General features: G+C 43.8%; 4 protein-coding genes across 6 annotated transcripts; 1 reads left to right on the top strand and 3 right to left on the bottom strand.

Moving 5' to 3' along the window:
* LOC131674051 (probable G-protein coupled receptor 158) lies at positions 1 to 13,390 on the bottom strand. 3 transcript variants are annotated; one of them, XM_058952511.1, is made up of 13 exons: positions 12,398 to 13,390; positions 9,865 to 10,048; positions 7,752 to 7,875; positions 7,540 to 7,683; positions 7,277 to 7,477; positions 5,859 to 5,927; positions 5,648 to 5,757; positions 4,670 to 4,884; positions 4,458 to 4,596; positions 4,289 to 4,394; positions 4,053 to 4,217; positions 3,859 to 3,980; positions 1 to 3,667 (listed from the first exon to the last, which is right to left on the bottom strand). In XM_058952511.1, exons 1-13 carry the CDS (start codon positions 13,368 to 13,370, stop codon positions 3,232 to 3,234), a joined length of 2,988 nt encoding a protein of 995 aa, XP_058808494.1. In that variant the 5' UTR covers positions 13,371 to 13,390; the 3' UTR covers positions 1 to 3,231. The 3 variants fall into 3 exon arrangements, with proteins under 3 accessions (XP_058808494.1, XP_058808493.1, XP_058808492.1); XM_058952510.1 differs by having other exon boundaries at positions 3,778 to 3,980; XM_058952509.1 differs by having other exon boundaries at positions 3,778 to 4,217.
* A 2,656-nt stretch (positions 13,391 to 16,046) lies between these two features.
* On the bottom strand, positions 16,047 to 19,008 carry LOC131674034 (unconventional prefoldin RPB5 interactor-like protein). The gene is made up of 6 exons (XM_058952478.1): positions 18,867 to 19,008; positions 17,940 to 18,189; positions 17,687 to 17,836; positions 17,469 to 17,616; positions 16,427 to 17,384; positions 16,047 to 16,237 (listed from the first exon to the last, which is right to left on the bottom strand). The coding sequence occupies exons 1-6, from the start codon at positions 18,921 to 18,923 to the stop codon at positions 16,100 to 16,102; spliced, it is 1,701 nt and encodes a 566-aa protein (XP_058808461.1). The 5' UTR covers positions 18,924 to 19,008; the 3' UTR covers positions 16,047 to 16,099.
* An 87-nt stretch (positions 19,009 to 19,095) lies between these two features.
* Positions 19,096 to 20,144, top strand: LOC131674037 (large ribosomal subunit protein mL54). The gene is made up of 2 exons (XM_058952481.1): positions 19,096 to 19,380; positions 19,571 to 20,144. The coding sequence occupies exons 1-2, from the start codon at positions 19,281 to 19,283 to the stop codon at positions 19,879 to 19,881; spliced, it is 411 nt and encodes a 136-aa protein (XP_058808464.1). The 5' UTR covers positions 19,096 to 19,280; the 3' UTR covers positions 19,882 to 20,144.
* Positions 20,145 to 20,703: 559 nt separating this feature from the next.
* LOC131674036 (retinoic acid receptor RXR-alpha-B) lies at positions 20,704 to 24,171 on the bottom strand. Its single transcript, XM_058952480.1, has 4 exons — positions 23,646 to 24,171; positions 23,405 to 23,534; positions 23,108 to 23,272; positions 20,704 to 23,029 (listed from the first exon to the last, which is right to left on the bottom strand). The coding sequence occupies exons 1-4, from the start codon at positions 23,662 to 23,664 to the stop codon at positions 22,102 to 22,104; spliced, it is 1,242 nt and encodes a 413-aa protein (XP_058808463.1). The 5' UTR covers positions 23,665 to 24,171; the 3' UTR covers positions 20,704 to 22,101.
* Positions 24,172 to 24,232: the final 61 nt, after the last annotated feature.

The following is a 24,232-nucleotide window of genomic DNA, read 5'->3' on the forward strand; positions in this document are numbered from 1 at the left end:
TTTTTATTTTTATTTACATACTAAAATTTTTCCAAATTCACATACTAAATTAGCAAGTAACAAGTAAAAAATTCCTACTATTGCAATGAATTATTCTAATTTTCGTTTGGTTTCGCATAACACATGAAAATTAAAAATCAACAACTCAACAAAGATATAATTATTAAAAAAAGTGCAAACTCGGAAATCGCTTGAAAATGGGGAGTTATTATTCGTCCAGTTGCGAGAAAATCATCGATGCCACTGAGTTTATAACTTATTTGAAGACAGCGGCAACAGTTCTCATAGGATGGATGGTTGTAACTTGGATATGGCATGTAAGATAAAGTATTTTCATTGTACCCGTATTGCTGAGTAGTAAGGTTAAATGAAAGTTTTGAGTTTCGAAGATAGAAAACTTTTATTTCGGAAGTGAATATCAAGAAATGGTACTTGGAAAAGTTCGTAATGGGTTATTAATTGGAGATCCACTTGAATAATGGAAGATATTTTTGATAAAAACTTTTTTTGGAGCTGACATATTTCTCAATGATATCTCGGATTCAATGTGTAATGTATTATGCAGTTGTTATATTCGTTATTATTTACGATCTAGATTTTTAACTAACACATAACATGAAATTTATAATTTTCATGCGTTTCTGAATGAAAACATTCAACGTCTCGTATAAGTCGTGTGGGATAAAAGACATTTTGTTTTTCTTTTATTATTTACACATATATTACAAACAAAGATAAAACGACATTGTATAACACTCGCATTTAATGTCACATTTTCCGAGCCCATATGACTGACGAAGGTTTTTCTACCCGTTTAGATCATCTGCCTGCTTTTTGCTCCAGCCGTCGTCAGCGCAATCGCAATATTTTTGGTATCACCGCAGACACTGACGTGGTTCCTTACTCACTTCAAGCCTGCTGTTGAAAGTGTTATCATTGCTTTAGTACAAAGGTGTGGCATAGACTTAACGGATCTACAATTTGATTAGCGTCAACGTTCGTTTTCTATTACTTTTCAATTACAATTGCTTTAGTCATTTCCTATACAATTTCTTTGTTCATTATTAGTCACCTGTATCTTTTATAGTTTTTTTTAATCAATTCGTTTGAAGTTTCGTGAATAAGGCATTTATATCGAAATGACAAAAGGAAAATTACTTGCTTTATTTTTTTATCAAAGCAGAAATAAATAATATTCAACGTGACATTATTCCTCTTAATCTAAATATGTATCACATGAACTACATAAAATCAAATTCTCCGCTCGACGTTAATCGATTTTTAACGATTAGCAAAACTCATATCACATAAGTCTTTCCATTATCACAACATTAAAACGCGAAATACAATAGAAATATGTACATTTCCTCGAGGAATTAATGTTTTATTTTTATTTCAGCAGCAACAACTTATATAACAGCTGAAAGCACCATTCAAATCATGAACCTTAATTCTGTGTTAGGCGTTATATTTTAGACACCTTTAAATATTAATTACTACGAACCATTTCAAATATTTATGTAAAATATTAAAAAGTTTATTTTTCGCTACTCGAAATGATTTTTGATAAATTGAATGAACACATCCGATTGTTACAGAATAAAAGCGACTTATTTACATAATTTTATTTTTACGACATGATCGGTTCAATTGCAGGATAGTCAGTTGGAAATAACAAGCTATTACACTTTTTTTTATGTAGGTATTGGTCAATTTTCTTTTTGCTCGTGATATGCATCGTTAATCACGTTTGGATTCATGCCTAATTTTGTTCCATTCAAATGCGTAAATAATTAAATGCGATTTCACATTTACACATTATTCGTATTTACAATATATTTACAGAAAACTTAACTTAATCAACGTTATTATATCAAGAGTTTCGCTTTAGTATGTGTATCATCGGAATTTTATATACACGAAACAATCAACATTACATGAATTACGTAACAGTTAGCAAATGGGTGGGGGGTGGAGCTTGTTCAAATATCAAATGTCAAATATCACGTTATTTACAATTGTCGCCAATACAATTGTAACGGTATTACGGTGCAACTTTGTTCAGTAACTCAATTGAAACAATGTAAATTATGAACTTAATGGGGGGAAAGAGGCGGGTTCGGATTCAAGTTGATGTTTTCGTTGTTGCGCATAAATTTTTCATGTTTTTATAAATTAGTAATGCAGATATCACGAATCATTGTCTGTTCATTGAATTTCATTTTGCGCGTCTCTGCAAGTGTATTGGACTCCTCAATGCAAGCTCTTATCTTTTAAAAATGTTTCAGTTTAAGTAATTTATGGGAAATAACAGTAAATCGCACATTTTTATTTATGCGTAGGTGCTTGATGTTTTCCTTTTTGTCGATTACATCTATGTACAATAAACTTTTTGTCTTCAACGACATCGCAATTCAAACTTCTGACGATACGTTATTTCACAATATTGAAGCAAGTTCGAAAACATTTGCCACGTAGTTTCTAATTAAATTTGACTAAAATTAAAAATCTGTTGGCATTTTCTAGCGAACACACGATATTCGATTTAATTTAGCGGTGAAATATTGGAAATTTACGATATAACCACGCGAGCAAAGTTCTTATTCAGGAAATGCTGTTTACTTTCAACTAATTAGGAACTTGTCAAACGCAAAAGGTTTTTTTGTTAATGATTCGCGAGCAAAATACAGGTCGCAGAGTAAAAGCAGGAGCTTCAATTAATTCACGAAGGAAAATTGATGTACGACCATACACATCCTATAGATTGATTTGCTTAGCTATATCGATAGGAATGAAGCGTCATATAGTTGCGATAGCAGTCTTATAATCTAGGAATCATTAGTGCTGCGAAAACTCAGTAATTAAGGCACAACGCGTCAAATAAAAGTACGACGCAGTGCAGTGAAGCAAAGAAAACGTCCGGAACGAAATGGTATTTCCAAGTGTACGTATTATCGTGTCGTATCGATCACTGTCGTGCGTCAAAATTACCGAGCACATTCGTCGTGATTCGCAAAGCGACGGCTGTTGAAAAATAACGCATCGTCGATGTAGCTCGCACAAGAGAAGGGCGTGGGCAGGGTGTGATGATGAATTCTAACATTGGTGTTCTCACTCGTATCTCGGCTCGAGCGTAATTTATCGGCCGATGCTCAAAGCCCGAAGCACGCTCAACCGTAAGAATTGTACACGCGAGGCTCTTCGCGCGCCGCGACACTTTGATTAAGATCTCTAAACGGTGACCTCCTCGGAGAAGCGGGACTTGTCATCGAGGTTAATGACAATCGCATGAGTCCTGGCGTGACCGGACTTGCCGCGCTCCTTCGCCTGATCTTTGGCGAGGTTGGCTGGCGACGACGGCGTCATCTCGGCAGTGGTGGCGGTGGCGGTGGCGGTGGCGGTGGCGGTGGCGGTGGAGGTGGAGGTGATAGCGGCAACGGTGGCGGCGGCGGTCGCCGCGTCCTCCTTGTCCTTGTCCTTGTCCTTGCCCTCACCCTCGTCGGCGGCAACAGTGGCGAGCGCCTCTTTGGTCCTCGCCTCGTCCGTCCGCTTGGCTTTGTCTGGCGCCGCTTCCTTCTTCTTCTCCAGGTCGCTGACTTTGATCGCCGCCTCGATAGCGGATATCCGCCGCTCGATCTGCGCATTCGGCGACGCCTCTACTTTCCGTCTGGAAGAGCGAGAGAGGCACACGTCAGATGGTTGGTCAGGTGGACGACTGCGCGCAGGTATAGCAAGCGGCTATATGCACACGCGGATAACGTAAGAAAAGGTCAAGACCTCGTGAGTGTATTGGACAGACTATTGGTTTTCTCTTTGTCTACCAAAGGCCAAGATATAGGGTGCAATGTGGATACTTGCGTGTCAACGCGGTTCGCAGCCTCCATCATCGCTGCTATTTTTTCGACCATGTGTCGGTTACCCAAGCGCGCATTCTTATCCCTAAGTAAGTCCAGCTGGGCGTACAATCTGCGGAACTCCTCCTGAGCAGGAAAGTCGCGTTTGAGAGGCAAGGTAGGTCGGCCGGTCTCGGCTCCACGGTAAGGCGGCCTTACCATCATTCCGTCGCTGTCCTCCGTGAGATTGGCCTGGTGCAGCGACATGGAATTGGTCTGGTTGCTCGTCGCTGGGGCGCGGGAAGTCTTGCCCAGAAATTTGCTCGTGCCGACGAGCTTGCCGTTGGGGTCGTCCTTGCCACCTCCGCGAAACACCACGTACGCCTGTCGATTCGAGCAGTTGTACGGAAACCGCCTGCGCCTCGCAGCGAGCGCGCTCGCGCAGTGTGACTCACCTTGCTACCGAAAATCAGGCAGAGTAGAAGCGTGACGGTCAGCTGGGTGTGGCAGAAGAATATGATGTAGAGCAGGTCTGGATTGGCCGGCGATTGCAAAAATAACCTGCAACGCGAGGGCCGATTAGCGCGGGTCCGCGCAGGCTACAGCGCTGCTACGTGCACTCACATGGACACGTTGAGGAAGACTGACAACAGGAATTCATTGTAAATTGCCATTGATATAAAACGACTTTCATTGAATTCCGAGGGTGCTTTCCTGACCACTATACATAATCTAATACCCCACACGAGGAACATCACTTCCACTGCGAAAAAGACAAGCGACGACGGTTACGGGCGCGCGCTCGGCCGAACGGGCCTGCTCGGTCTGAAACTCACGTATCGTAAAACTATGGTCCCACCAATCAGTCCGGCATAGGTAAGCTTTGAGGTCGTCGGCGGTGCGGCCGACGATGACTACGGGCGGTGCCACCAGCGTGCGTATACCCAAGAACACGCTGAATATCGTGACGATGACGCCGAGGCGCTTCAACAGATTCATGTCGGTTATCTTGACAGCCTTGGCCGAGCGCACGCGGAATATCACCGATATCCTGCAATGTGAAACGATCGATTTCGCCAACAGCGTTATCCGACCGTCGAGGGGGCGGGGGGCGGGGGGCGGGGGGACAGGGGCTGGGACGATTCGCTCCAGAAAGTCCAGCTTGGGTAGGATCGCTTTCGGACGCGCGGACCGCTCCGGATGCTCGTTGCCGGGAGCGCCGTCGGGCTTGGAAACCGGGCTGCTCGATTGTAAACGCGCCAGTCGCCGGAAATAGTGCATTGCGGGAAGCTGACTCGAGTGTTTTTCAAGCAAGACCACCCGCGGAACGCGCGGACTCGAGCGCAAGGCCGTACTGCCCGTGTGCGCGCACGGCGGCCGGTCCGGGAAGAAGCCTCGAGGAGCGACGATGCGATCGCGCTGAGTCCCCGAAAACGGGGGCGAGCCCAAAGAACAAAGAAAGAAGCGCAGCGAGCGCGAAAATCATAAATCGCCGTTGCCTCGTCAGCTTTCCACCTCGGCGACGGCAAGGCCAACTTTTTCAACGAAATTAGAAAAGTTAAGGAGCTCCGCGCGAGCTTCCCCCCCTCAGCGACGAGGCAGGGGCGAGAGGTCGAGGGAAACGGGCCAAAGGGGAACGGCGCTCCGCTGCGCGCGCGCGCCGGGAGCGTAATCGGCGCGAAAACATTTGGGAACACGGCAGCGAGGCTCGCGCCCGCGGGACTGCGGCTTAACCGCGTTACGATCTTGGCGCGACGACTCGACGATCGATTAGCGAGGCCGCGGGGCTTTTCGACGCCGGGCGCAGAGCTTACCTCCAGGTTTTGAGCATGAGCGCGCCGTAAGTCAGCGAGAATCCTATCTCTCGCAGCCAGACGCGCAGCGTGCACGTGATCACGTTCGGCCGTGGATACATGACTATCGTCTGCGGGAAGGCGCAACAAACAAAAAGAAATACATGTACACAGGCAGAGACGCTGAAAAGGTGGCTGGCTTCCAATATACTCTGACTATCGAGGCACTCACGGTGGAGTAAATGAAAAAGGCTCCGAGGACGATGACGCGCAGCAGCACTGGACTCGCCGCGCGAACAACCTGTGGGCATCGGAATGCTCGTCGTTAGCCTCGTAGTCTCGCGCTGGCGTCGGCGGCGCGTCTTTCGCGCGAGATTTTCGGCGATTAATCGGAGGAGAGCGCCCAAGGCCGGCGCGCTTCGATTTGGCTCGCACGCACGCTATGCACGACTCGGCCGCTCGGCCGCTCGGCCGCGCCGAAACTTTGGTCGGCGGCCTCGCTGTCCGCGGCAACCGCCGGTGCAGCCCCTCGCGAGCATCGTCCAGTCTCCCGCGCCGCCCGTTCGCGGACACTCTCCGACGGAGCGCTCGGTCGTCGGCCGCGCAACTCGCGCGCGTCCGTCTCGCCCTTCGGACGAATCGATGCTCTCACGGACGCGCGGCTACGTGCGATTCGAGCCCGGCTCGCGCGAGCGCTCCGTTTTCACGCGTCGGTGCGTTTCTCCTACGGCTTTCAACGCTTGCCCCCTCTGTCGAGCGAGGCGTTGCTGCAGTAGAAGCGTAAATAACGAAAGAACGCGATCCACGCGTCAAGCGTACGTTTCTACGTTTCTACGTTTCTACGTTCGTGCGTACGGTATACGGTAGCGCCGGATGCTTTTACAGGCAAATCTTATTTGCGATTCAATTTAACCGTGTAGCTCTTTGACGAACCCGATGAATTTCCAACTCGGTCGAGTGAACTTTTTCCGCTCCGTGAGATTTTCGTTGAGAGGTACGCTGGAAACGCGTTCGCGTCGAATGAAATAATTGATCTTCGTTTTACGATCCGCGGATAGAAATGATCGCCAAGATTAAGCTCGCTCGACTGCCTCCAAATTGAAAGCTAGGATGTGTGTGTATACGCGAAAAAAGGTACTTGTGTCGGAGTTCGGCGAACGGCTGTATGGCAGTGAAGAGCATTTTGAATATTTGATCAATGGTGTACGTACGAAGCTTTTACGAGCCCGTGAAATTTCAATCAACTGGATAGAGCGACAAAAAAAAACGTCCTTTTCGGCTGAAAGCATTCGCAAAGTCGCTTTCACTCGACTCGAAAAACTTGATGGATAGTAAAATTCACAAGGATATATACGCACACGGGGGTGCGAGAGCCGGCTTACGCGATCACTCACAGAACGGCTTAAAAAAAACGCTATTTTCACGTTAAAGAGCTTATCAAATTGATAAAATCGCAAGAAGTCTTCCCGGTTTGAGTTTGAAAGCGGATTAGCAGATTATAAAACGTGAAAAAGCGACGCACACGAGTAATTGAATATAGACGGTGCGCCAAGAGAGATGAAAAACGACGCAACCAAGTGCCTAATCCGAGCGAGACGAATCGGGGGCAACGCAAGCGATCGGCGCGGCGCGAAGCAGACGCGAGGTTACCTTGACGTTGCCGTACTTCCAGGTGAAAATGACGACGATGGGCAGGCAGGCGATGATACAGCACTCGAGTATGAGGAGGGCGGTCCTCATGACCCAATTGAGGGACACGATGCAAGGCGAGCTGTCCTCGCAGGACTCGCAGCCCTCGGCGCAGGGCAGGCACTCGAAGGCGCCCCTCAGCGGGTACTGGCTCTCCTCGCCCTTGCGCACAGGTAAGGCTCGTTGAGAGCTCGCGAGGCAGGGCCGCGGCCGCGCAAACTCACCAGCATGTACTTCTCGTACTCCTCCTCGATGAGGGTGCCGTTGTAGTAGCGCTTGCTCGACTTGGTGTCGGGGAAGTAGTAACCGCGCTGGCACACGCAGCGGTAGCTGCCCCGCCGGAACCCCAGCCCGGGAATCGCCTCGCACTGCAACAGAGTGGCGCCCGCGTGAGAGCGCCGGGGCTCCGCGAAGGATTCGCCGCTGCCGCACTCACCTTCGTGGTTTCGCTCTTGCACTTGGAGCTGTTGGCGAAGATGTTGAGCTGCATCGAGCCCGGCGGCAGCGGGCACTGGTCTATGTCCACTCTCCGCAAATCGATGTCGATGCCGCTCGTCCCTCTGCCAACATCGAAAGGCTCGATCAATGCCTCCGTCCGCGCCACGCTGCCCACCGTCCGCTCGCCGTTCCTTTCGTGCTTCTAACGACGATTTTTCCAATTGACCCTCCGCTTGGCTGCGATCGACTTCGCCCTCTCTCGAGTCTTTCGTTTCAATACTCGAGACTTTTGCGAGAAGCGCGCGAGAATTCCAGCGAGTATGATTTAACGCGCAAATATTTCATTAACAGCAGGAAAGGAACATCGAAGGAGGGTTCGACTCTGTAGAGCTTTGCTTTCAAGCGCTCCGAAATGTGCGAGGCCAGAATGGAACAAATTTTCGGTATTTTCAGAAACGAAACTCTTGCCAATGTACAGGATTCGCAAGGTGCTTTTAGTCCACCAAACATTTATGTGTATTCGTGTGCTAAATGGGACGCTAAAAAATCTTAATTGAGTTATCGCGATTATTAAATTTTATTAAATTTCACAACCACAGTACAATTACGCGACGTCGTCGAGTTCTTATTAATGTCACGTAGCTTGTTGTATTGCAAATTTTTCGCTGCGGGAACATTTACCGCAAATTTCAAGTTTAATTACGAATTATAATAGTTTTTGCTCTAGTCAAAAGCAAAATGTCAGTCGTGTCAAGCTGAAACTGTACAACATTGTCGCCATTTCGTTGTTCCCGATAAGATAACGAAATAAAAATGGGTCGAATAAAACGTCGCGTCATAAAAGGACAACAAAGTTGATTGAAATGATGAGATGGGGCCATAAATCACGCAACGGCAACAGGCCGGAATGTTAAAAATAAGAAAGCTTTGAGATCGATGAGAGTCCTTTATCGTTGTGGCTTTCTGTGCCATAAATTTCCAGATCTCGGTGTACGTCGCCAATAGTTACTTGCATTTCTCGAAGGCGGACGAGCGACCGAGGGTCGTGCGCGATCGTCTAGATCGCTCGCCGACGCGTAAAATCCGCGTTCTCGGCTTTTTGCGCGCAGTTTTCACGCGCGAGGCCAAATTTTAACGGCTCGGGCTCTTTTTCCTTGTCCCGCGCGCGCGAGGCGAGGAAGACAGAGCCGTCAAATCAATTTATGCTTACCGTCGCGCCGAGTTTCAGGCATTCGGGACGAAGGGGGCAATTTCGAAAAAAAAAAAAAAATTTTTACGTCCACTCGAGAGAGCGAGCCGAAGCGCAAGTTTTTACGGCGGCATTACTTTTACGTAAAAAGCTTGTGATTTCTTTTACAATTGTTCGGGTTCATCTCTCTTTCTCTCTCTCTCTCTCTCTCTCTCTCTCTCTCTCTCTCTCTCTCTCTCTCTCTCTCTCTCTTTCTTTTTTGCGAAAGAAACTTTATGGAACTTTTAGAGATCCTTGTTATATTATTTTATTGATTTATTATTTTTTTTTTGAAAAATTATTAGCGCGTACGGATGATGAAGTGCGCCGCGCGAAAAAGTAAGAGCAATGCTGTTTGCGTAGCTGAGCACGAGCTATTATTCAGTTATTCAGTCAAGTGGTACAAGAGGATATCACCCGAGAGTGGGTGGAAGGGAAGAAAGAATAAAAAGTAGCGCGCTCCGTATTCGAATGAATTACGGCGGAATTATTTTCATCGGGGCATTTGAATGATACGAGCTCTCGCTCGTGTGCGTGATTTTTCACGCGCTAACGAGTAATCATTCGCCGGAGAGAGGGTGAGAAATAGAGGAAGGAGGGGGGGGGGGGGGAGTGGAGTGGTATATCAATGACAAGCACTCGCATCTGGAGGAGATACCGAGCCCATCCAAATGGAATAAAATGAGTGTGTACTCTCTTGGAGTGGAGGAGGGATCGATAGTTTCGTGCTTGGCTGTGCTGAGCGAGACGCCCGACGAAAACAAACACACAACAATAACAGCAACAACAACAAATTATCTCCGCGAAAACGCACGCGAGGAGGTTCATTCGCCTCGAACTCGCAACAGATTTAACAGATTTATCGGGGAGCGGGGCTGCTCACTTGAAGTAGTAGGTGTCGTTGGCGAAGCCGAAGAAGGGTACGGTGTAGGTCAACATCCAGATGTGGCCGCCGCCGCAATCGTAATAAGGCTTCGACCAGCGTCCGTCCTCGTAGCGGACCGTCAGAATCTCGTCCTCCGTGCGCTCCGTGTGGCTGCTCTCGTTGTGCGTGTACGTGTGGTAGCCTGCGAACACGCCGCCCCGACTAATTAAAAGCGCGCACCTCGTCTTCGTCTTCCTCTTTCTCTTCTTCTTTTCTCTCTCTCTCTCTCTCTCTCTCTCTCTCTCTCTCTCTCTCTCTCTCTCTCTCTCTCATTTTCACGGCTTCGTGTTAATTGGCCGCGCGCGCGCACGCTCCGCGTACGTGCACGTCCGATCCGGCTCTTTCAATTTGCGTGGCAAGCAGGGATAGCGCGAGCAGATTACAAATTACTGCGAAAACGGGTGTAATTCGACGGCAACGAGTTCCGCTCGCGTTTTCGATTCGCGACGTGCGAGCGCCTCGGTTCGGTCTTTCCCCGTCCGCGGTGACTCCCCCTTCCCCCAGGGACTCTCGTCGATTTCAGACCACGCGGATGGATCGCGGCTGCAAGGTGGACGCTCGCGACCCCGTGAATTATTCATTCATCCTGGTGGCAGCCATCGCTTCCAAAATTAAAGAACTCGGTGCGGGTCGGATTCGTGCGAGCCGTTGACGATTAGCTGTCGATCAACCGCCTATTTCGGAACTGCGAGCTACTTGCTTTTTCTTTTGACCAACGGCAATTAAACGCGACGTTGCTTTTTACCTTCGCGGGAATCGATGCGCCAGGCGGCCGGTTAGGCACAAAGCACACGTGCCTCCCGAGTAAAGGGGGATAGCGCGAAAAGAGAATGCAACCAAATGTACACTGCTATCTATTCGACGGAATACGTCGCGAGCACTCTCGCAAATTGAAGCTTCCGAAAGAGCTGTGACGGTAGTTCCCGAAAGGGAATTTCATTGGTCGCGAATGTCGCTCTAAATCCGAGTATAGGAAAAATCTCCGTCGGAAGGGGAAACAGCGCCAGTTGCCGACGCTCATCCGACTGTGAATGCTCGTTAATTAAGATGACCGGTCGGGCGTGGATATGAGAAAAATAACGACTTTTCGAGCGCAAAACCGATGACATACTATTTACAGACGATAGGGGTTCACAAGGTGTGAAATTAATAAGCGATGAAGTCCAAGTTTATTATAGAATGGCAGAGCCAATAGATTGTACGAAATTCATTTGGAATTCGTTCCCGAAATATATCGGTCGAGCTGAAAACCAAGCCACACGGCCCACACGGGCGCGCAAAAAACATCAATAGGAAACCCAATTTGTCAAGACCGATTCGCGACACGGTTAGGATCGACAGTCGGGCCGCCCGACAGAGGATGTTGCTACGAATAAGCTTTCGACCAGAGGAGCGAGCCCCTTTCTGCCTCGGTCGTTGCCGCGTTTTCTCCGCTATCGCAGTCGACGAGCGAAGCGAGTCCGCGGTCGCGCGTCGAGATTGCAAGAGGGCCGAAAATTTGCATAGCGCGCGAGAGCTGTGTTTCAATTAGTTGGCCAATCACCAGTTTGCATATTGTCCGACGCGATGCGAGTCCCCTCTCGCGGGACCAACGCGGGCGCGCGTGCTTCGAGCCATTCCACGTCGCTCGTCGCGCGCGGTCCTCTGGTGCGCCGTTGATCAAGCGCCTCTCCCGGCGCGGGGCAAATTTGTAAAATGCACGCGCGCGTCCGCGTACGTCGCCAGCCATAACGGAACGGTTCGGATGCGCGCGCCTCGCGTCGCGAGACGACGCGCTCCAGCAGGGAACGTACCACGTCAACGGGGCTCGCGCGGTGCCAAGCATCCTTCGCTATACTCGGTCCCTTACGTACGTCAGAGATTCCGGATTCGTAGCAGAAAGCTCGCGCGCGACAACAGCGAACCTTGCCCTCGTTCCGCTTTATTATTATCGTCGCTTTTCGGATTCGCGCACCCTCTCTCTCTCTCCTCCCAAGTAGCCGATTCGAAGCCCGGCCGTGCGCGCCCGCGCGAATTCACGCTCCGCGAACTGAATTTTCAAACGTCGCGCGGCGACGACTCGACCTCTTTCCAGCCCATCGACGCACGCCAAACGATTGCCCCGCGCGAGCAACGTCGAATGCAGCGAGCAGGGAGGGAGGAAGAAGACATCAGCACGGACAGCGCCGTTCGCAAAGCTAGCCGGCAGGCGTCGAGCTGCACACGCCCGGACAGCAAAGCGGGCCACTAATCGGAGCGCGGAAGCTGCCCTCGGGGAGGAGCGCGAGACGTTCATCCGCGGAGAGAGATGAAGTCGGCGCCGCTGGTGGCGCGCACGGAGAAGGGAAAAAGGAGCGTGAATCGCGCGCGCGAGAGAGAGAGAGAGAGAGAGAGAGTTAGAGAGCGGGAATCGATTGGTCGCCGTGTGTCGCTCGCGGGGAGAGGGTGGCGCGCACGCAGCGGCAGCGGCAGCGGAGATCGATTGGTCAGGTCGAACGAGCGAGGGACTCACCGCGGCTGAACTGGTACTGGTTGTAATTGGCGATGCGGCGCTCGGCGTTCTTGCGCGCGATGTAGAACCACTCGCTGCTGTTGCTCAGGTACTTGTACTCGACGGCCAGGTCCTTGACCAGCACGGCGTCCTCGTCCTGCAGGCGGTGCGCGAACGGGCAGAAGAGCCAGCGCTCGCGGTACTGCAGCTTGTCGTAGCAGTTGCCCGCGGCGAAGATGTCCTCGTCGAACTCCACCATGCTGAGCACGCTGGCGTGCAGCAGGTACTCCGAGGCTTGCATTACCTCGGGCGCGTACTTCCAGAGGCGCGTGAGCATGTTGGCGCGGTTGACCGCCAGGTTGGCCTCCAGCCGGAAGCGCTCCTGCGCGTACTGGTCGACGACACCCTCGCCGAGGTTCAGGTCCGTGCCCGCCGTGCAGTTGGCGCCCAGGTAGTGCTGGTTCTCGATGATCTTGAGGAACTTGGTGACGATGTCGCCCTCGCTGGCCGGGCGCCGCGCGCGCTCCTCCCAGGCGCCGCCGTCGTCCGTGGCATTGGCCTCGTAGCCGAGCGCCGCGTCCTGCTCGAAGTAGTAGTCGTCGTCGGGCGGCGCGCGCCCGGCCGCCCCTTCCTCGCCGGTGCCCGGCGGCCGCGCCGCCGCGCTCAGGTTCCACTCGGTCAGCTGCAGCTGCTCGTCGGCCGGCTGCAGCAGCAGCAGCTCGGGCGACGCCGAGCTGCTCGCGCGCCGCGGCTGCTGCAGCCTGCGCGCCCGGGAGCGCGAGTGCCGGATGGAGGCGGCGGGGCCGGCGCGCGGCGGGCCGCCCTCGGCGCCCGGGCGCAGGCGGCGCTCGATGAAGCCCGGCCGCTGGCTCTGCTGGTGGCGCGACAGCGACGACTGCGCGCCGCTCGGCGGCGGCAGCAGCAGCAGCAGCAGCAGCAGCAGCCAGGCACCCGAGGCGAGCAGCACCAGTAGCGGCACCAGCTGCCGGCCCATGCCACTGTCGGCGCCCTCGGCCGCCGCGCAGACACTACTGCCGCCGACGGGGCGGCTGGCCAGCCCGCCCGAGCCTCGGCCCGCCGCCCGCGCGCATGCCCCGCGAACCGCCGCTGGCGGGGCTGCGTGCGCGCCCCGCGCCGCCCCGCCCTCCGCGTCCGGCTGCCCGCGGCCCGACGGCTTCATCCGAGCGGCGCCTTCGCGCGCGGACGCCGCTCTCGCCGGAGCGGGCGCCGAGCCCGCGGCGCGCGGATCAATCGCGGCGCTCCGAGCCGCTCCGAGCCGCTCCGAGGCGCGCGCGTCCTCGCTCGCTTGGCCGACGTGCGGACGCGCGCTTTCCCGCGGCGGCTCTCCCGATTGACCCGTCCTCCTCGCGGAGTCCTTTGTGCAGCCGGGGTTCGATAGGAATCGGTTTGGCATTGCTCTCGAGGTTCAGTGGTTGATCGCAGCTCGTATCGCGGCTTTCTCAATAAGCTGTCGCGTTCCAGTTGAACGTTCTGACGATGCAAAAACCAAATATCGCCTATCTCGAACGAAAGATTTTCGCGAAACATCCAAAAATCCGTGTAAGCAATATGCTCACGTTTCATTAAAACCTTGTACGCGCTGAACTTGTATTCGCTGCCATATATTAACGAGTTATATTCCTATATCCGTCCATTTTTACTCCATTAAAAGTATAAATGACATGCTCGTTACGCTGATAAATAATATATAAATATTTCATTACAATATGGGGTAACATGGAACTTATCGATAAAGGTGGCTAACGAATGTATAGCACGAGAAATGGATGTTTTCTTAATTGCCATGTGAAAATCATCGTAAAACTGTTTTCGTCTGAAGTATTCGGTGTAAACTCTGATCTCCTTTGTTGGAAAATCCAAAATCCCCATTGTGCGGATCAGAAAATCCCCTCAAGCTCGGCACCATGTTTATTGAAAGAACTCTGCACGTTGCACGATTATGAAGGCTAAAGGGTAAGCGAAAATCATTTTTTGAGAGCTCATTTTCTTCGCTAGGCTCTTGAACATAACCGGAGCCCTTTGTAAAACACGACTTGCCATAATCATGTCCTTTTCAGGACGATTTTCACGCGAAAGTAAATGAGACTTTTGATTTCTCATGTTAAAAGTAGGTTGGTCCCTTTGACAAGTCGTATTTACATTCGTTCGAATTAGGTTATATATATAAAATACTTCGTTTGAAAGCTTCAATTCAATGCAGTAGCTCGTTGTATACACATGTATACTCATTTAAACTATCAAGATTAAATCACAAATACATTGAAACTTAATTATTTCATTTACAAGCTACAATGAGATATAATCAAGGAATCCAATTAAACTCATTATTTATTTCATTTGCGAGCGAAACAATCAAACTATCTCCTGTGAAAGAGAACGATCGAATCGAATCCATTTTTTGATCGCTCTTACCGACCAAATAACGAAATTGCAAATTAATAATTGAATTGATCGCAGCTACAACCGTCGTTAGTGCAACGACAGGAAGTAAAAATGAAAAAAAAAAGTAAAAAATAGTCCGTTAAAGTGCGCCAACAGCTTCTTCTCGCTCTTATTTTTTTTTTATTCGGCAATTGCTGCAGCTAAAGCAGTAAATTCTATCCATCCGCGAGCAGGCCAAGATTTTTTTGGAAGAAGAAAAAAAAATCGTAGATTACCCGTGGCGTGCAGTTTGATGCACATATAGGTCAGAGCGAGCGGCAACGAGAAAAGTTCTGGCGGCAACGACAAATTCGTTCAATTTAGAAAAGAGCTAAATAATTGCGGTCGGCGGTGGCGCACTTCATGAATTTTCAGTTGCGCGACACACGAGGCACTTATCTGAAATTGATCGGACCAGTGCTGTGGGAAATAAACCTTCGGTTCGGTTGGCGCATATACCCTTGCAAACAGAGAGCGCGGAAGTATCGCGTGACAAGCGTATACGCCACTCAAGGCCAGCTACTCAACGCCGGTAACTTTTGGCCTCCTCGCTCGCCTCATATATACTTCGCCATCCTTCCCTAATGGATGCCAGCAACAATTTCAATTAGTATGCCCGCCCGTAAAGAGAGAGAGAGAGAGAGAGAGAGAGAGAGAGAGAGAGAGAGAGAGAGAGAGAGAGAGAGAGAGAGAGAGAGAGAGAGATGATATCAAGTCGAGCGTTCGGGAAATCTTTACTACCGTGCAATCGAGTTATCTGTCAGGGCATTGCCGTTTCGAATTGCTCGTGATAAACGCCTGCTCCTCCGCGAGTCGCACGATTACCAGTTGCGCGCCTGATCGCGCGATAATGCTGTCAAACTTTTTTCTCTCGACCCGTGCAATTTGCGCACGCGCAAGGGGGATAGTTTCTTTGCCACATGTCGCACCCCTGCCATTTTCGTATAGGTAGCCATTGAGATGCAAGATAATAAAGCAAGAAAGTTACTGCTGCTCGCACGCGCATCGAAAATACTAAGTTCAAGGAGGCCTCAAAGAGTTATTTGGACTTTTAGTATTGATTTTATCGAGGAGCTTTCTCAAGCACAGTTGGAACGTAAATTTTCACCGCGGAATTGGGTCGTCAACTTTACTCTGCGCGTTTAAATCAAACTAAATTTTTCTCCTCGAAGGGAGCTCGGGCAATCAGCACGCCTTTGACTTTCATTAGTAAAAAATAAAAACCTATTTCGCTTTATTAAAGTTAATACGAACCGTTAACAAGACTTTACATTATATTCTTCAACGTTTATTATTATCATTCTTCAAATTGGTTCGCTCGAGCTTGAACCTGCTGACTGGCCTCTTTGTACTTGTTGCTTCGTTTGAATCTGCACTCTTTCCCCTCCCGACTTTCCTCTCCTTAATATCTTTTACCACCTGCAAATTAAATGGAAAAAGAATCTTTATGATTGCAATAACTGTATTTTAATTATTCTAAGAAAGATAGCAAAAACTAATTTCAAGTAACATAATGAATTTTTTTTATAACAGTGGATTTTTCTTTGAAATTGAATGCAAGAATCTACGACGAATTTTCATTGCTCGAAAAGATCATTATTAACGTACCAAATTGTAAGTGGACTTAACAGCATCGTCAATCTCGATGTGGTACTCCTCGTCGGAAGTTTCATCGATCAATGGCACTCTTCTGACGTGTTGATACGGTTCGAAGTTCTTCTTGAGAATGGATTTTGGTGTGCTGAACATGTGATAAACGTCGTCTGGACTTAAAATTTCACCTTCTTTACCTTTATCCGCGCTGGGTAATTTGTCGGAATGTTTGAATTCAATCTTTATCAAATTCTCTTCATCGTTATCTTCATCTGACTTTACGTCACTGGCAGTTGCTTGATTCGATTCTTCAGAATGCTCGTCAGGTGGTTGCCACTCTACGAAATGAGGCTCGGCAAAGGATACTCTTCTACTAGAACTTTTGGATCTTTCAATATTGCTATCTGACATGGGTGACTCGTCGAATTTTTTGTTTGTTTCTTCAATGAATGAGGTTGACTTCGATGGCGAACGAGATATCGGTGGTCTCAATGTTCTTTCTATCTCATCTTCACTTATAATGGATACTTCGAATTTTCCGTTTATTTTATTGTCAATGATGACAGGTGATACGACTTTAGGTATTTGGCTAACTGTCGTTTTTGGTAAACTTTTAGGTTGCTTAACGTTAATTTCTATATCAGCACTTGTTTTTGGCAAATTTTCGGATTGCTTATTTGTCACTGCCGTATGATCAGTTGATTTTGATAAACTTTCTGATTGGTTATCACTAATTGCCGAATTATCCTTTACTTGTGTCATACTTTCGGGAGGTTTCTCGATTGTTTCTGATTTGAGACTCGTTTCTGTTACTGATTCAATGAAAGTTTGATTATTTGATTGCATAGGCAATGACTCTATTTCCTTACTATTTTGTTCATCTTCAGTTTCAGTTGCATTTCCTCTTGGTTCATCTTCTGATTCCATGCTTGATTGATCTTGATCAGAACCATCATCATATTTTCCTTCCAATCTGATTATAAGTCAAAGAATGAAACTTTATGAATTAATGTTTTTAAAAAAAAGCTTTCAATAAGTGTATTGTTTTTTCTATTACCTATTAATTTCATCAGATAGTTCCTCTTCAAGTTCTAATTCATCAAGCCTTTTGAATAAATCCTCTTCTGTTACAATCTCTTTCTTTTCACTATTTTTTAACTCAATCAACTTTTGTCTATATTCTTTTTCCTTCTTTCTGTGTTCAACTAAAAATATTAGATTACAATATTAATTTCTGTTTTTGTAATAAAAACAAAAGATAAAAATGAAACTTACTTCTCCAATCTTCTATTTTCTTATCATCCCAGTATTCATTAATATCTTTACAATCATCGGATTCAAATGCACCCATACTTAAAGGAAACATTTGGCGTGTTTCAAATAAATTTCTTTCCTTCTCTAGGTCTTCTAACATTTTCTCAGCACCTGGTGAATATATTAAGTATTTAAAATATTTAATTTAATTAAAACAAAAAAAAGAAATTGACATTGTTAAAGTAAAAATCAAACAGCTTTTCTGACTACTTACGCTTTATCCTTCGATTGCATAATTCAACAGCTTGATGAGAACTATATTTCACAAAGTATCCATCGCCAATGCAAACAAGAATTTCATTTGTGTGAGTAAGTTTACCCTTCATGAATGCTCGTTTGCCTAAAGGTACTACACAATTTACAGATACATCATTCACAATTGTTTGCAGTCCTTCAATGACTTTTTTATGCCTATCTCTGTACTGTGTCCATGTTTTTATGGATTCTTCATTTTTTTTAATACTCTGTAAAATTAAAAAATAAGTATTTTGAAAGCGTATGATAAGCTTGATACTAAATAACACGTATGCTATTGATGAGAAATATTTATAGATATACAATTCGATAAAAGTATCTCTTTTAGATGACAAAAGAATTATTAAAAAATGTAAGTAATAAAATTAAAACATTTCATAATCAGCATTTATATTTGTGTAAGATTCATAAACACAACCCAAACAAGAAAAAGCATTCACAATTATTAATTTTTAAATTCAAGTGGAAACTTAGGTTTGGCTAGTTACTTACACTCTTGTATTATAATCAAACAGAAAACACTTTATTATTTCATTTTTCAATTTGTTACGAAAATGCTGAAATTGAAGTTATTTGCCATTTTATTAATTATTATCAATTATTAAAGTACACTTAATAAAAATTAAATTCAAGTTGATCGTGCTTATTACAAGAATTTTAAACCTATAAAATCTAGTCAGCAGAAATATTAGATTGCTGAAAATAGATTGACTTTAGCTGGTCTCAAAAAAATATCGTACAAATAACAAAATTTTGTATGATCAATTTAGCGGGTAAAAGCATATAAACACAAATAACATTGTTTTGACCGTATATTTCTTATATTTTTATCGCCAAAATAAAATCGTCTACATTTATAAAATCAGTTAGATACTTTGATGTTTACCTGGGAATATACTTGATCCAATATTTGATGATACGTGTTTAAATTATAGATATCCATTATTTGCTTTTAATATTGTACTGTATAAGTTTAAAGATAATGCGTGTGAACGAATTACAATGTCAGCTGATTTCCAAGCTACTATTCTATAGTGCAGTCAGTGATGTTATCAAAATCTCTATTATGTCATGTAAAATCCCTAGAAAAACAACACTTGGTCGACAGTCGACTGCATCTTCTGCTGTTAAACACTTAATCTTATACTTTGGTTAAGAAATAATTTATATATTCTTTCGGTCAAATATTAAGTTAAAATAATCAAGACAATTCTGTCAAAGTTTACAAAGAGTTTATCAATTCAAAATAATCGGTGATATTGTGTCGTTTTAAATCTTTTCGATTTATTGTAAGGATTGTATGAAAATGATTTTGTTTGTTGTATCCAATTTATCTCGACTTACAAAAAATTTGCTTCCTTTACAATATTATATTCAATCAAAAAATTATGCATTACCTGGTGAGTGGTTTCTAGTTTTCATCAATACCATTTAAACTATAACGAAAAACGAATCACAATTAAAAAGTCGTGTTCAGTTATGATATAATATTTTTAATCTATATTTGTAGTTTTAAATATTTTGATTAAATAATAATATTTTTTAACGTGTTTAATTGTTTTAACGTATTGTTAATTTTGTTGCTTTTAGGGATAGGAGTGGCAAAAGGCAAAAAAATTACTAAAGGAAAAGGTCCAATTGCAGAAAAGAAAGTTTTGCCTGTAGAGCAAGATACTTATAAACTTGTAAAATATTGCTGTGGAACAAACATTTTAAAAGAAGGAGGACAAGATGTTGAATTGAAACCTGATTCTGAGTATCCTGACTGGTTATGGACTATTCGCACTGGACCACCACCACCTCTTGAAGAACTTGATCCAAACACAAAAGAATACTGGAGACGGTTGAGAAGATTAGGTATCAAAAGAGACAATAAATTGAAATCTCTTAAGAAATGGTAGTGTATGCAATAATGACAATATATTTGATAATGAGCAAGCAGCATTTAAAAGAAAATTTTTGTAAACACGTTTCTGTTATTCTTCTGTACGAACCATTCAATTTATGAATGTTCTTTAACAGGACCGTATAAATTGTATGTACATATTTACTCTTAATGAACATTGTTATCAATCACACATCTGCAAAATGCTGTATTTCTATAAATAAATACATTTTAAGTATTTTTAAACTAGGAAAGGTATTTATTTTATTTGAAAATAAATATAATTAATTTTTAACAGAAACTATTTTTATTTGTTCTTAAAACATGGTTAGCATATATTTTAATTTTTCAATTTAAAATAAGTATTGTTTGCACATCTTGCAAGAATTAAAAATTAACAAATAACTTTTTAAAAATTTAATATAAAGATTATTTAATTAATATAAACATTGCTTGCTTGAAATATCTTAAATTTACACATTATTTTTCGAATTACAACTTACAATGTGATAATACTTAATCATTACTGTATAACCAATATGTATAGTAGAAAATTAAAAAAAAACATATTTTAAGAAATTAGTCAGAGAAGATACAGGTTAATCAAGCAAATTATTTATCTAGTATAAGTTTTATTTGCCAATTACAATAATGTAATTTGATTTTAAAAAAGGTAAATAGATCAGTATTTTACAATTAATCTTTTTTTATAGCTGAAAATATATATTATTACATTATATGCAACATTCATCGAATTAAAATAAGAATATCAGTATTAATAATTAGTTTGAATCTAATTTTAATAACTTTCAAAATTTTTAAAAAAACGAGGTAGAAGTAATAAATTTTCAATTCAAAATTTACTATTAGTTAAACATTTTTTTTGTTAATTTAAATTACTAATGTTAAAAATGTTAACCGTGATCTGCTCTATTTCATGTTTTCATGTCTTTTACATAGACTTAATTTGAATATTATGATATATATGCAATAATTTTAATCTCCAAAATGATTTCAATTAAAATTACAAGTAACACGAAATAGTATATCAAACGTCTTGTAAAATAAGTATACGTAAAATATTAGAAAAATCATCAAAAAATGATTATTCCTCATAAAAATCATAAAAATAAATTTTTAAGTGTAGTTTTAAACTGTATTTTATAAGCTAACCAGAAATATCTTCTATATCTCATTATTACTCAGCCTTGCTGAAGGGAAGTTTTTAGTTTAAAAATATGATTTATGTCGTGGCAACGAAAAAAATACGTCGTTTTCAATAAGGGGGTCAGCTGGTGTTAAACAATGAAAATTATAAATTTTATTTATTGTAGTGTAAAAATCGTTCCAATAAAGTTATCATCATGAAAATGTTTTTATCTTGAAGTACTTGGTACATGCTTTCATTTTCTTTTTTTTAAGTCCTAAAATTTCATGTAAGTTCTTTAGAAAGTCCCTTTAATAGTAACACCTTATTTTTAGAAGAAAAGTGGGTTGCCATATTTTTCTGACTGTTAGAGTGAATGAAAATCATTTTTGAAGATTTTATTATCTTTCTTTGTATCAGTTCTCTAGAATAAGCGAAGAATTTTTCGAAATAGTCAATTTTTATGAGAATTTTTATAAATTTTTTCAAAATTCTTTTTGGATATATAATATCTTTTATAGAATGTTTTTTAGACCATTAAGAAAATACTTAGAATTTTCATTGTTTAAGACCAGCTGGTCTCCTTAATACTATTTCAACCCTGAGCTATGGGTTCTAATAGTTACTTCGAGACATCAATGTAACAACCTTTATACATATTTGAACTATTCATTCTTTGATGTAAACTATTTTAAAAAAATATTCTCGTTTACGTTATTCTTAAAATAAAGAGGTAAATTGTGTGAGACACACGCAGTGTTTATCCACACTCTCAGAACAATGAGTCAATTATCGTTTCCTATGTGAACGTCAAACATTTCCCTGATGCCGCGCGGCAATAAAAAAGTTAACAAAGCCAAGAAAGATGAATAATGATCAAAACATTTTCACTTTCAAAAAGATTCAATTTCTTTGGAACAAAATATGAAAAAATTTTCTTTTTCAACAGCGCGCGGATAAACAGTGTCTGATAAAATCTCCCGATTAAAATACAAACGACGAACGACTAATAATATGATTAACGCGAAAATTAGATTCAGAAAAATACTTAACAAGCTGTAAAAGTCAAACGACATAATAGAATGTAATTCAAGAATCAGATGAGGATTCAAGCATCTCGGTAAGTATATCGTCGAGAGGAACGTCACCGAGTAATCTAAAGAAGAACATGTGCTCGGTAAATTTGAGACCAATCGATCTTAAAGCTGGTAGCCTCAACAGTAATTTAGCAAAGCGTCCAGGCTCATCAGGTCGATGCTGTTTGACATATTCGTCCAAAGTCGAATAAACTTTCTCCCTCAGCAAATCCACATCATGAGAATTCTTCAAACCGCGAATTTCGGGATTTAATAAAATTATAGCTCGAAGACATCCAAGCTCGGCTTTGTCCATTTTCATGGTTTTCATTTTGAGTACAAGCTCGGTAAGCACACGTTCAAAGATCGGCCCAACTCCTGCTTGTTGAGCCGAATTTCTGTGTAACGTGAGGCCTGTCGTCAGAATAATTCCATCCTCGATATCGATCGAACGGTGTGAGAACTCGGCGATAAGTAATTCGCACCATCCGGCACGCAATAACAATGCTTGGTCTTCCAGAGGTAAACTTGTGAATTGAGGTATTCGTTTGGCCCACTCGACCATCTGTCGGATCTGTCTGTTTCCGTGTGTGCTGTACTGATCATAAGCCGCTTGATTCTCTCCAAGAAAGTCAAAACGTCGTTCGGCCTCTAGAAGCAGTTCGATAGGCATGTCGGCGTGCGAACTGCTAGTACAACTTTCCGCTTCAGATCCAGCGACAGAGCCCGGATTTGCACCTGAAGCTTCGCGTTCTTTCGTGCGTTGTCGCTCCTCTTGCACGGCTTCGCGTTTCATACCCATTGTAAGACATTTCTGGTAGCGGCAGTATTGGCAACGATTACGCTGACGCTTATCAATTAGGCAGTGCCTTTCCTCGCGACAAGCGTAGGTCAAGTCTTTGCGCACTGTACGCTTGAAGAAGCCTTTACAGCCTTCACAGCTGAAAAATTGGATATAAAATGTTATATTAAATTAATAATAATTTCATAATACCCAGACAATACAAAAATAATCTTACCTGTAGACACCGTAATGTTTGCCACTGGCCCTATCGCCACAAATAGAACAGAGATGTTTGCTTCCAGATAATGGATGGTTTGGTGGATAAGCAGTACTGGCATTGGCTGGATTACGATTACCTGGTGATGAGTTATTCATGTTGCCTGGGACTCCAATGAGAGATCTGTTTTCAAAAATTAACTAGCTAGATTATAAAAGATTTCTATTTGATAGCACAAATTAAATTTTACTTTTGCAACAATAATTTTCTCTGAAAAGAATCAAAAGATTAAAGACATATCTTGCTTTATTTTACCCTGGGCTATTTGGATTAGATGGGCTGAAATTTCCAGGACTTATCAAGTTAGCTGTGTCAGGTTTTATTTCAGGTGGACTTTGAGGTCCCAAAGAAGACATCGACATGTTACTACTGTCAAGGCTAAATCCTGCCAATAAAAATAAACATGTAAATGTGGTTCATTGATACAAAAAATAATTGCATACAAAATAAACAAAAACTTAAGTTTTGGAGTTAACTCATCAATGGTGAAACTAACCTCTGTCATTAGAATCCATCGCAATATTCTAACTGTTTACAGTTAATTTTAATATATGCAGAATGTTCAATAAGTTCAATGAAACTCTTACAATGTAATTTACTCTTTTCTCATAACTTAGTCATATAATGTGAGATCATAACCATCAACATTAGTCTCTAATTAGTATGGCAGAATAGCTTTCAACTGTCGATAAAGTTCTTCTGTATATTTTAATCTTAAATATTATTGAACTTTAACTGATCGTAAAAATGTATATAAACATAAACATGGCCGCGCGTGGTCTATTCAATTCACTTGATCTGCTAATTTTTCTCTGCCTGAGGTAGCTCCATTTGAAAGTTGTCTAAAATCTATTCTCACTGACTAAGCAAGCGTAATATTATGTTTTATTTATTGTCGCTATGTTGATATAAAATTTTACTTGACAAGATTGAACATCTTGCGTACTAGGTACTAGTATAATATCTCTGATATAGCAGATGTGTTTTTACACAGTGAACAGTCCACGCCACACGCGTCACACACACACTCTTATAAGTATCAAAGTGTCATCCTACAATGAGAGAACATGAGCGTCGTAAAGC

Source organism: Phymastichus coffea, unplaced genomic scaffold (assembly GCF_024137745.1).
Source record: "Phymastichus coffea isolate CEN01 unplaced genomic scaffold, Cenicafe_Pcof_1.1 PCOF00209, whole genome shotgun sequence".
Classification (NCBI taxonomy): Eukaryota; Metazoa; Arthropoda; class Insecta; order Hymenoptera; family Eulophidae; genus Phymastichus; species Phymastichus coffea.